At 49.0% G+C, this 12,825-nt stretch overlaps 1 protein-coding gene across 1 annotated transcript in view; it reads right to left on the bottom strand.

Moving 5' to 3' along the window:
- The window catches only part of LOC144111878 (uncharacterized), a 137,961-nt gene that overhangs the window by 66,773 nt on the left and 58,363 nt on the right, over nucleotides 1–12,825 (bottom strand). Inside the window, exons 15-16 of the mRNA XM_077644906.1 lie at nucleotides 9,008–9,088; nucleotides 8,638–8,702 (exon numbers count right to left, since the gene is read on the bottom strand). Of these exons, the coding sequence (XP_077501032.1) occupies nucleotides 8,638–8,702; nucleotides 9,008–9,088 (146 nt within the window). The remainder of the gene's footprint in view (nucleotides 1–8,637; nucleotides 8,703–9,007; nucleotides 9,089–12,825) is intronic.

Here is a 12,825-nt window from a genome sequence, read left to right as displayed (position 1 = left end):
GTCCGGCAGTCCATGCTGTGCAAATGCTGTTCAGAATGAATTGATAACAACATCCGCTGACATTGAACTCACTGGGAAAACTTCAACCCATTCTGAGTAGGCGTCAACAATGACCAGGAAAGTATGACCAATGAATGGGCCCCCAAAGTCTATGTGAAGCCTTGACCAGGTCCTCTGAGGAAATGGCCATATTGTATGCTGAATGCGTTGCGGTGTACGCAGGTAAGATTGGCAGGCTGCACAGCTCTTCACGAGACAAACATCTGGAAGCAAAAGCAATGAGCAGTTCTCGACCATCAGATTCTCGGTGTGCCAAAACTGCGCCATTCCCATACGTAGAGGCATCAGAACTGAGACACAATGGTTTTTTTGGGTCAAAATGCACTAGGACTGGAGCTGATGCTTTTAACTGCTTCACTCCACTGAATGTGTTTTCTTGCTCCTTTTCCCACACCCATTTCTTCTCGTTCATGAAAAGCAAATGCAGAGGATGGAGGCGTCCGGAAAGGTTTGGTAGAAAACGACTGTAAAAGTTCACAAGTCCTAAAAAACTTTGGAGTTCCTTGACGTCACAGGGTGCAGGTGCAAGAAGGATGGCAGATACTTTTGCTCAAACTTGGAGACAGCCCTTGTTTGCTTATGATGTGCCCAAGGTATTCAACTTGTTCGACGAAAAAATGGCACTTGTCGAGCTTCAACTTAAGGCCAACACCACGGAGTTGAGAAAGGACATCCCTGAGGTTGCGAAGGTGCTCTACATCATTCGAGCCAGTGAAATGGATGTCATCGAAATATACTACAACATGTGGCAGCCCCCGGAAAAGGTTCTCCATCTCCCTTTGGAACAACGCTGGTGCCGATGACACACGGAAAGGAAGACGTGTGTACTTCAATAATCCCACGTGCATGGAAATTGTGACATACTTTATGGAGTCTTCGTAAATGAAAACAATTGTAACAGGTTTTTGCTTCTAAACTGTATAAGGGAGCCTTTACAGCAGCCTTAAAAACTAAAAAGTGTCACAAAGTGAGTACAAGCATTCATATTACATTACACACATTCAGAGCTTGAGGGCTGCCATGAGTGCTTCACTATGCAGCTAAGAAACAAACCGTCGTTGCCCGGTTACTTTTGGCAAATACATTAGAAATATTTCGCAAAAATAATCATTTTTCAAACCAAAATTTGAGAACAGGAAAGCCCACCATTATCAAGTGCTGAAAATAACATAAAAACGTACCACTCGGTCTAAAGAGGGGCTGCTAGGGCCAGCAGTTCGGGGGCATTTCGGAAGCTAACTGCTTCCCATACAAAGCGCAGGGAGGGGACATGCATTCCAAGCATGTACAATTAGCGATGCAAATGCTGATCGCAAGAATTTCCAGCACTGCGTACGGACACACGCAAGCAGAGACCGCCTTTTGTTTCAGATGTCTGCTCTGCTAGCAGAGCCTTTGCAAAAACTGTCTTTTTTGGCTGAAAATGCAATAGGTGATGTGGGTTTTATATTCATTTTGACCCATCCAGGCAAGAAACTCACCAGAACGCTTTGTGAAATAAAGGGGACCGCCGTATGCCGGACAACGTTAGCTGTTTTCGATACTTTGGAAATGCATGCAGCATGAGCATTGGAAGGCAGCAGGCGTGTTCGTGCCTCGATGTCTACCAGTGTTTTAGCAATGTAACTGCTCCTAAAATTTTGAAACACTCTTGTACAGTACCACAGCAGGGCTGCCAATGAGGCTCAAGCCTTATTTCCAGCCACAAGCCTTTCATGCCGTCCGTAATATATTCATATGATTGGGCACGGCTTGAGGAAGGTTCTCAGTGGTCAATACCTTCATCATGTCCCTGACTGTGCCATTGTGAGGTGCACACCAAATCATCGTGGATTTTCAAATCCGGTGTGTTGACAGTAGTGCGTCGGACAGCGGAGCGTTGCGCGTGCCAGCCCAGCGTTGCGCGTGTGCGTGTGCGAAGGGTGTGCGCGAGGCGACAAAGAGCGTGGCGAGCATGAGGAGTGGAGAGCTGACGTGTCAGAGAACTGAGGTTTACTGTAAAGGAAGGCAGCGCAGTGGAGATCGGGTCATTCAAGTGTGGAAGTGGCGGCTGTCAGACGTTGGGTCCGTGCTGCCGGTGACCTCCCTTGGATCAGCGACACAAGCCTCCTGCGTTCTTTGCAAGTGCGGAGGTGGCAGCCGATGGACTGAGGGTCCGTGTTGCCGAAAGGCACACTTGGATAGCCTGCTTTAAGCCTCTGGCATTTCGTGACACTGTCGATAGGACCTGGCTACGTTTTTCCTGCGGCTGCCAAGCTTTTTGGGCTGTTGACGGGAGACCAGCGGCATCTCCCTGTGTTCCTCTCCGCTCCTACTACCCCTTGGCTCCCTTCTGCCGCTTCCTTTGAGGCATCGCCAGTGACGCGTCGCACTACATCGACCAGTGTTCGCCCTGTCGGCAAGGCATCCCCGCTTCACCTGGGACGCTCAGTACCTGATGAACTCTTTCCTTTTATTCTGTAGTGTTGTACGCATGTTGAGTGTTCGTTTTCTTGTTTTCGTTTCCGTTTCTTATTGGCTCTTTTCCTTCGGCTTCGTTTTTGTTTTGTTTGATCTCTTTGTTCTCTTGTTCGAACTTGCATGTGATAGAGCTCCCCTTCGGAAAGTCGGGGACGCGCTACCAATTCTCGACAATTGGCGTCTGCGACAGGACGAAGCCGTTTAACTTATATTGATGAATTTTTTTTAATAAGGAAACGATGAGCCCGCTAAAGGAATTAATTGAATTAGGCAAAGAGTTGGGGTTGAAAGACGCCGAGCTGTGCTCGTGGGTTGCCGCTGAGCAGGAAAAGGAACACGCTACACGAGCAGCCGAAGGCGAGCATGCCAAGGTGCAAGCAGAGGCTGAGGAGCGCAAAGCACAAGCCGAACGTGAGAATGCAGAGTTGCTAGCAGAAGCTGAAGAGCGTAGATTGCAGCTCCAATTAAGGCTCACAGAAGCAGGAGGGGGTAATCAAGAATCCGCACAGGGGCCCTCAGCAGCGGTTAGTCCACACACATTGATCCCGCCTTTCGACGATCGCAGGGATGATTTGGATGCATACCTCTAACGTTTTGAGCGAATCGCAGAAGGGCACAGCTGGCCCAAGGAAAAATGGGCTACAGCACTCAGTATGTCTTTGACTGGGGAAGCTCTCCGTGTGCTCGGTCGACTGTCCCCAGCAGATTCAATGAATTATGATAAGCCAAAACTAGCCTTGCTCCAACATTTTCAGTTTACAGCAGAAGGTTATCGCAAAAGGTTTCTTGAAAGTAAGCCGCTTGATAAAGAAACAGGCAAGCAATACGCAGCACGTTTGCTCAGTCTTTTCGATCGATGGGTCGAGATGTCGGGAACGGCCATAACGTACGATGATTTACGTGACTTGATGATGGCCGAACAGTTCATGAGGAACTGTCATAGTCGTCTGTCAGTTTTCTTTCGAGAAAGAGAGTGCAAGACACTGGACAAAATGGCTGAGGCAGCAGACAACTTTCCAGAGGGCGAGCGGCAAAGAAATTTGTCTTCGTTCAATGAATTGTTCAAGGTGGGCGTCCCGAGGGAAAAGGATGTTCCATCAAAGAGACAGTCAGGGAGGTGCCTCATTTGTAACCGACAGGGACACAAGGCTGCCGACTGTCTGTCTAAGCCAAGGCAGCTTTATTGAGTTTATTGCCGAAAAACAGGGCATGATGTAATTCCTGCTCAAAAAAAGCATAAAAACCAGAAGAAATCGTCCTGTTGTGTTCAGTCAGAGTGTGTTGCATCCGAAACGGTGTCCACAGCTGCAGATAGGCTTGAACAAGCTGAGGATAAGGTAGTGGTCGGACTTGTCCGGAAAAAGCCTGCAGACGCCAAACACATGCCTGTACTAGAGGGTGAGCTCCGAGGCCTACCCGTACATGTTTTACGGGACACGGGGAGCAATACAGTAGTGGTGCGGAGAGCCCTAGTTTCTGACTCAGCTCTCACTGGCTCGACATCTACGGTATTCCTTGTTGATGGCAGTAGTCTGGAAGTTCCCGAGGCAGAAGTCTATATCGCTTTCCCTTATTTCACTGGCACGGCCGTGGTAAAGTGCATGGAGACACCATTATACGATGTTATAATTGGAAATATACCACAGGACCGTGAGCCGCCAAATCCAGGTATTAATTGGAAGAAATTGGGGTGTGTTGCTAAATTATGTCCTGAAATAGTCAATGACGGGGACGCCAGTAAAAATGGTGAGGGCGAGGGCCGAAAAGTGGTGTTGGCTGGAAAGGAAGTTTCTGGACGAAGGAGAGAAAATACTGCTTTAAGCGTTGGTCCTAGGAGGTTCACCAAGGAAATGTTAGAAGCATAGCAAAGAGACGATGAGTCATTGAAGGCGTGTTCGTTGAAAGTAGGGAACTTGTTCCATGGCAAGCACGGCACTTCGCACTCATGTGCTGTTGAAAAGGTTTGCTGTACCGCCTCTGGCAGAGAGGTTCGACAGGTAGTGCTTCTCCCAAGTCTTGCCGATCACAAGTGTTGAGGCTTGCCCACGATAGCCCGTTGGCAGGGCACCAGGGCATTAAGAAGACTACAGATCGAGTTCTGGAACAATTCTACTGGCTGGGAGTGCAGGAGGAGATTAAGAGGTATGTCAGCTCGTGCGACTCCTGCCAAAGGACGAGCCCGAAAGGCAAAGTAGGGAAAGCTCTATTGGGACTCATGCCTCTTATTGACACTCCATTTGATCGGGCCGCTGCCGATATTGTCACGAAGACGATGACGCTGGCAGTGGCGCGGGACGGAGTGCTCGCGCTAGGGAAGCCGCCATTAAACATCATCTCACTGCCATCATACATCTCGCCTCAATCTTCGGCCGGTCGCCACGTAACATTTGGTGTGAGGTGCGGGGTATCATCCCCTATCCTGGTTTCGGAGCTTCAGTGTCCTGTGTCGACCGTGGTCGTCGGCCATGAATTCCTGATCCGCGTCGGCCGGCCGTGCTCCAGCCTGCCAAGCCCGAACTGACATCGCCGCTCACCCAAGCCCCGTCCCCTGCCTTGATCACAAGATACGACGACATGACGCCGCCGCTGCGACCCGACCCCATGACCCGACCGGCCCGAGACGCTGTCCACACATGAACACACAGCCCCCCTGCCCCTGCCTTTCGGTGCGTCTTAGGGCTTCGGCCGTCGGCTCCTGGCGACCTGCGGCCCGTAAGCTTCATGGACCAGGATTCATTCGCAAATCTCTTTCATCGTGGTGGCCAGCACTTCACCACCATGCCATTTCTATTGTAGCGTCCTGTGAACCTATCACCATCGAGCGCAACTCTTCGTCGATATCTTCTTCGATTCACGATCGGGACGATCGCTCGGCAGCCTCGGGTAGTGTCACGAAGACAATGACGCTGGCAGTGGTGCGGGACGGAGCACTCGCGCTAGGGCAGCCGCCATTAAACACCATCTCACTGCTATCATACATCTCGCCTCACTCTTCAGCGGGTCGCCACGTAACAATATTGCTGGTCCACTGTCGCCCACATCAGTGAAATGGAACAGATATATTCTCACTCATCGATTTTGCCATGCGGTATCCCGAGGCCGTGGCTCTGCCAAAAATAGATTTTAGCAATCGTGGCTGAAGGTTTGGTGAGGATGTTCTAACGTATAGGTTTTCCGAGAGAGATCCTTTGTGACTAGGGCTCCTATTTCACTTCCGAAATGATGAGAGAGCTCAATGATCTCTTGGCGGTGAAACATCTCAGCACGACACCTTACCATCCGATGTGCAATGGGATGGTGGAGAAATTTAACGGCACACTCAAGCAGATGCTGCGGAAGCTAAGTCTAGAGCAGCCCAAAACATGGGATCGTTATATTGCTCCGCTGATGTTCGCATATAGCGAGGTACCACAGGCGAGTCTGGGGCTTTCTCCGCTTAAGTTGATATTTGGAGGACATGTTCGAGGACCGCTCGCAGTTCTCAGAGAGCTCTGGACAAAGGAAGAGCTGGGAGAAGACACGAAGGCAACCTATGAAACGTTCTCGATCTAAGAAAACGTCTCGAGCAAACTGTGAGAGCAGCACATCAAAATCTGTTGAGTGCCCAACATTCTCAGAAAAGATATTAAGATAGGAACAGCAAGAAGCGGCATTTAAGGGTTGGAGATTGTGCCCTCATTCTTTTGCCGAGCAGCCACAATAAACTGGTAATGCAGTGAAGAGGTCCATTCGTGGTTTCTGGCAGTGACGTGGATAATTGGATCAACTTGGGCCACACTAAGAAGCTCTTCCACATCAATATGCTTAAGCGGTACGAAGAGCGTGCGTCCCAAGAGACCGTGCAAGCGTCATCTTTCGTTGTTTAATTGAAGAGGCTGACAGGCTCAGAAAACATAGGCGCTGATTGCATGAGTGGTTTATAATTGCCGGAGAGTGATACCCAATGTATACTATTACTATCCGGTGTTTGCAATTGTTACCTGTGCAAATGTGGCCTGGTAGTGTTTGTGGGTTGTTTTTCTTCTTTCGTTCTCCGGTTATGTGTTGCTCAGTGTGTACATATTCACCTTTATGGTATACACATGTGTAAAGTTTGTGTCTGATATTTTGTACTATTTTTATTTTCCCTTTTGTCACATGCATAATGTTTGACCCTCTGTGTATAAGGTTTGACATGTTCCCTCTGTGCGCGTTTCCATGTGCCTCCATGTGTCCTGTGTAAAGTCCGGTGACTACGGCGGCGTCTAACTTGACAGTTTATCACGTGAACATTACTGTTCGTGCATCAACTGCTTCCCACGTAAACATTCGTGTTGTGTGCACCGATGGCAGTTTTTTCTGCGACAAAACTTTTTCGAAGGGTGGGCATATGTCAGGTGCACACCAAATCATCGTGGATTTTCGAATGCAGTGCGTCGACAGTGGTCCGTCGGACAGCGGAGTGCTGCGTGTGCCAGCCCAGCGTTGCGCATGTGCGCATGCAAAGGGTGTGCACGAGGCGACGGCAACAAAGAGCGCGGCGAGCACGAGGAGCGGAGAGCTAACATGTCAGAGAGCCAAGGTGTAAAGGAAGGCAACGCATTAGAGATCAGATCATTCAAGCGTGGAGGTGGCAGCCGTCGGACGTTGGGTCCATGCTGCCGGTGACCTCTCTTGGATCACAGACGCAAGCCTCCTGCATTCTTTGCAAGTGTGGAGGTGGCAGCCGATGGTCTGAGAGTCCGTGTTGCCAAAAGGCAGTCTTGGATAACCTGCTTTAAGCCTCTGGCATTTTGTGACACTGTCGACGGGACCTGGCTATGCTTTTCCTGCAGCTGCCAAGTTCTTCGGGCTGTTGACGGGAGACCAGCGGCGTCTCCCTGTGTTCCTCTCCGCTCCTACTACCACCTGGCCCCCTTCCGCCGCTTCCTTTGTCGCATTGCCAGCAGCGTCGCACTACATTGACCGCGTTCGCCCTGTCTGCAAGGTATCCCCGCTTCACCTGGGACGCTCACTACCTGGTGAACTCTTTCCTTTTATTCTGTAGTGCTGTACGCGTGTTGAGTGTGTGTTTTCTTGTTTTCATTTCCATTTCTTATTGGCCTTTTTCCTTTAAAGAATAAATACGGCTTCGTTTTGTTTCGTTTGATTTCTTTGTTCTCTTGTCCAAACCAACACGCGATAGCGTTGCCGTTCGGAAAGTCGGGGACGCGCTACCAATTCAGCCATACGCTACCAGGTGCACGCATCGCCTGTTATAGAGCTTTTTCAACACCAGTGCTGATTCTCTAAGTGTAGAACATTCTTACAGTTATTTTTATGATGCACCCAACATATTGAGAGGCATTCTAGGCAAAGTAAAATTTAGTTGCAAATGGCCCTTGAGCTCTGCCTTAAAGACATGACACGATAGCGCTAATGGATCCCATCAATGGCCTGAGGTCCTCTTTCTACACCAGTTCGCTAACATGGGCCCTACATATTCTTTTCTTTCTCCAACACAATGCTTTATCACTCACCCCATCTCAGCACTGTCATTCCAAGTCTTCTTCTGCTTCACACCCTTCATAATCAAAACGCATTCCTTAAGTGCCATCTCTTGGAGCTGCGAAGTACTCCGCCGCATGCCGGTGCCACTACAATACATTAAGCGGCTGTCGGCTGTTCATACGCAAAAAGGCTTTGTTAGTTGGCAACATTAACTGGCGATGCTAATTGGTAACCTTAATTAACTGGATGTTTTTGCCTGCTGTGCAGCCTACTCTGCAGTGCAAGGTGCTCACACAAGACCTCCTTTTATCACACTCAAAGCTCCTCCATGGCAGGGTAGCATGCCCGGCTCAAGACGAAAGGGGCATCGCTTTGAGTACCAGCTCAGCCATTTTTCTTTTCAGCATAACTGTTTTTCTTTCCTCACAGGCTACATGCAACGGTGGTGGAATGATGTCGCAATCCTGTAGACCAATGAGGAATTTCATTGTAGCCCCAAGGTCTTCACTGGACATTTGCTCTAACGCTACCACGTTATTGCATCCAATGCATGAGAAGAACACCCTCTGCCTTGAGTGGACAGCAACCAGCAAGCTTCTAGAGACATATTTCATCCAGTGCAACTCTTGTAACATGACACAAGCTCACCGGTGCAGCGTAGCTGTTTGCGCTTGTTCCTCACGAAGCAGCACTATGAACCTCGGAATAGCATTCTGCACAGGAACAAAAAAAGGGGGGTAAGTGTACAAAATCCCTGAACATGCCCCAGCGTTCCTATTTTTTTTTCTTTCAAAATGTTTAGCCTCAGTGTAGTTGGTTTCCACTTCCACACAGATCTGGCAGCGAACACAATGCGAAAGTGCATGAATAGACCATATACATGGAGGCGACGCGATAGCGGAAAGCAGCGCTATCCCATCGGATATGTGCTGCTCGCCTCTCTAAGCTTTGTGACGTATGGCTTCTACTTTCTGCAGCCTCACACGCATTCGCCGCATAAAAAGAAGTAAAAGCTCACCTTGCAGAACTCCACTTCACCCTCGACTTGCTCCCACTGTTGTTTCATTTCCTTCAACTCCATTTTGACCTTGGTGGATTGCTGCAAAGCAGGTGCAAAGAGCACAACCCACATCAGCTCTCTTCAGATAGCAAATACAACATTCTACTCTACACCAAAACTTTCGCTCTGCAACCTAGAGATTGCAGCAAGCTTGGAGAGTAAAATATGATTGGCAGAAGCATAGTGGTAAGCTCACTAGAAACATTCTTTTTTTTCATTGGCTCAATTTAAACCTGGTTATAAAGAAATTAAAAAAAGTGGGATTTTTCGTTACTTGCAGTTTCTGCGAGAACAGTCGAAAGCACACTGCATAACTGAAACTAAAATAAGAAATAAATGTAGGTGAAATCATATTGAAAATGTTTACAAAAACAGCGTTACTCGAAGTAAGAAACACGGAGAAACGTTTCGCGATCGCGCTAACTGCGGCAGCAGCCGGCACCCCCGCCGCGGCTCACGCAATGCTGCTCCGCGTGGGGTGGGGAGGGCGGGTAGGGGCACCGCGGCCTCGCCGCAGAGGCACATGCTTCTTCCTGCATGTTCCCTCTCTCGGTTATCCTCTCGGTTATCCCCTTGCTGTTGCCCCTGGAAACGAACTCCTCACCTTGCGTTGCCTGTGCTCTCCACCGTCCCCGCTCCCAATGCTTGAGAGCTATCGGCATCGGAATCACACGAGCAGCCACGCGGCAGCGATGGTCGTGCACTGCTTGTGTCTTTTCCTTTTTTTGCTATGACCTATTATTTTTTCGGTGCTTTTGAGCATGAACTGTTGTAATGCCACGTAGCATGACGTTCCAAAAGAGAAAGTGCCAGAGATGCACCGATGGCGCTGGAGCATGGCACGTTGTGTCAACTGCAGCCGCTGGCTGCAATTGGCGTTCGTCTTATGTCGGTGCTTTATCGTCATGAAACTTCTGCGTGGTTCTGCCAAATTTCGAGTGGCTCAGCAGCACTAGCTAACAGAGAGATGGCGTAGCCAGTTCGTTGCACCAAGGTCAACCACCGCAATACCTTCGTTACATGGAGGTCTGAAATACATGCGCTTCAATGCAGGTGCTGGGGAATTCAGAAACTTCATAGTATCGAGAAATTCACTATATGGAGGTTCATTACGTTTAGGTTTAACTGTATCTCAATGCTTCTTGGAATTTTTTTACTAATTCATCAAGCTCGCGAAGTGCATCAGCAAGGCTGAAATTCCTTGTTCCAACAAAGCTTGACCTTGTTGGGCCTGCTTCAAGCTTTTGTTTCTCAACCCAGAAGATACTTGTTCAGCCCTCTTCAGGGCTGACTGACATGATGCAATTTTTTGATGTAACCGACATGATGCGCAAACATGGAAGAAGGAAAACTTGGGAGAGGCCCTCGTTATCCGAGCTGCACGCCAAAGTGCGCTAGAAATCACGGGCTTTTGCAAGGACTACTGGGAGTCTGCCCGACGGCGTAGCCAATAGTAATGCTAGGCGTAGCGTTGTTGTCTGCTGCAATGCCTGCTGCGCATGCGCAAGCATGCTGATACAGCGGCCAAGAAGGGAGCAGGAGGAGCCAGCTACACAAATGATGTAACTGCCTCTCCAGAGTTCTTTCCTTCCTCTATGTGCGCGAATAAACTGGCTGCTAAATTATACCACGAGTATAGTGAACTAGAATACTTTCTAGTGGCACGACCGGTGGCTGCTGGGGCCAGATCGGCTGAAGCGAGTTGACACTGACGGCCGCCAGGGGCGCTGCTGCGCCTTTTCCTAGCCTCCGGCGCGCACGTTGGCAGCACATGGCAATGCGGTGTGTGATTTAGCTCGCTTCGCGCGCGCGCTGTCACGCAGTTAATTTTACTTTAGCGTTCGTATCTTGCTGTTAAGTAGGGATAGCAGTGAGCAGGAACTATGTAGCATCAGTGTCAGGGAATTTAACGAAGTTATGGCAACAAGAAGAACTGATTCTCACTGTTTTGCGCCAGGCTGCCGCACCGGCTACCCGGGCGCGCCTAAAGCATCGTTGTTTGCCGCACCAAGAGACGACGAGTTGCGAGGGAAGTGGGAGCGGAACATGCGAAGGGACGACAAGAGCCTCAGGGAACTATCAGCAGTGTGTGAGCACCATTTTGAAGCCCACCTCATATTGCGCGACTACGTTCACGTAATCGACGGCGTTGAAGTGCATATACCCAGAGGCAAGCCGTCGTTAGCTCCCGGTGCCATTCCGACGCTGCTGCCTGGGTGTCCAGCCTACCTCTCTGTTAAAACCCCTAAACAGAGGACTGAAAGGAAAAGATCTGCTTGTCAAACAATTCCACCACGAAGCAAGAAGCCGTGTCAGGACGTGAACAGCGCTGACAACGAACATCAAGAGCCGGGAGAGCTGGCTGCTACAGAATCCTCGCCTTTCTCGTTTCAGTCGCTCCGTGGACTCGCTCCTTCGACGAGCTGGTGCCGCTTCGAGGACGAACGTTTCGGGTTAATTTTTGCGACGTCTTTGAAAATGCAAGCAAGGCTTGTGATTACGCATGAGCGAGCTGTGGTTTTCAAGCCTGTCGGAGGCAAAGTTTGTGCTGACATTTATTACCAAGGAGTGATGTGCACAGAAAAAACAGTTGCCTCTGTTGGCGACGCTGCAGCTGTACTGCAGGATGCCGAAGCAACTTGTGTTTGCAAGGGAGCAATGACGGATGATGAATATAGGCAGGTGTTACCGAACTTGACGGTGAAACTTCAGGCAGCAACATGCAGCAACGGACTCTGCGTCTTCAGCATAAAGTGCTCCCGTCCGTTGGTAAGTAATTTTAAGAGACTTTCATGTACTAGTCTCGTATGTATGTATTCTTTATTCCAGCATTTAAACAGTTGCGTTTTTTTTTTTCATCGACAGGACTTATCTGCCCAGAGTGCAAGTCGCATCGAAAGTTATTGCTGACCCGAAAGTCGAGCTTAAAAGCCCGTGTGTCCAAGAAAGGAGCTCTTGCTCAGCGTCTAAAACTTCAAAAGCAGAAGACAAAACGTTTGAAGACCAGTGCCACTGCATTAAAGGGCCAACTGAAAGCAATGGCAGCTAAAAACAAAGACATCAATGAGAAAGAATTTGCCTCTAGAATAGAAAGTCTCCCTCCAAAACAGCGTGAAGCAACACTTCACATGTTTAAATCTGCTTCAAGAAAAAGCACAAAAGGCATGCAGTATTCTAACGAATGGGTCCTGGAGTGCCTCATAATGAAAATGAAGAGTGCCAGGCTTTATGAGCACCTGAGGAAGGAAAAGATACTGTCACTCCCGAGTAAAACAACTCTACGCAAATATTTGAAATCCTACAGAACAGGGTTTGGTTTCTGCCCAAAGATCTTCAAAGTCATCAGTGAAAAGACGGCCACAATGGATGAATATGCACGCCACGGTGGAATTATTGTCGATGAGATGAAGCTCTCTCAGCATCTTTCTGTGACAACGGCTGGCCACATAGATGGTTTCGTGGATCTCGGCAAGTTTACATCGACTGAGGACAAACACACACCATGCGATCACGGAATGGTTCTGGTTTTCGTACCGTTTGTTGGAAAATGGACCCAAATTCTTGCAGCATTTGCAACAAGAGGGAACATTTGCGGCAGTACCTTAACGAAGATCATGATTGAAGCCATAATTTTGGCAGAAAAAGCAGGGCTGAAGGTTGAGTTCGTAACATCAAACGGAGCAAGTTGGAACTGACGGATGTGGACATTAATGGGCATCAAGGCATCTTTGGACCACATTAAATGCAGTGCACCACATCCTGTAGACGAGCACCGT

This window comes from Amblyomma americanum, unplaced genomic scaffold (assembly GCF_052857255.1).
Source record: "Amblyomma americanum isolate KBUSLIRL-KWMA unplaced genomic scaffold, ASM5285725v1 scaffold_12, whole genome shotgun sequence".
NCBI lineage: Eukaryota > Metazoa > Arthropoda > Arachnida > Ixodida > Ixodidae > Amblyomma > Amblyomma americanum.
This window is presented reverse-complemented; position numbering and strand designations above follow the sequence as displayed.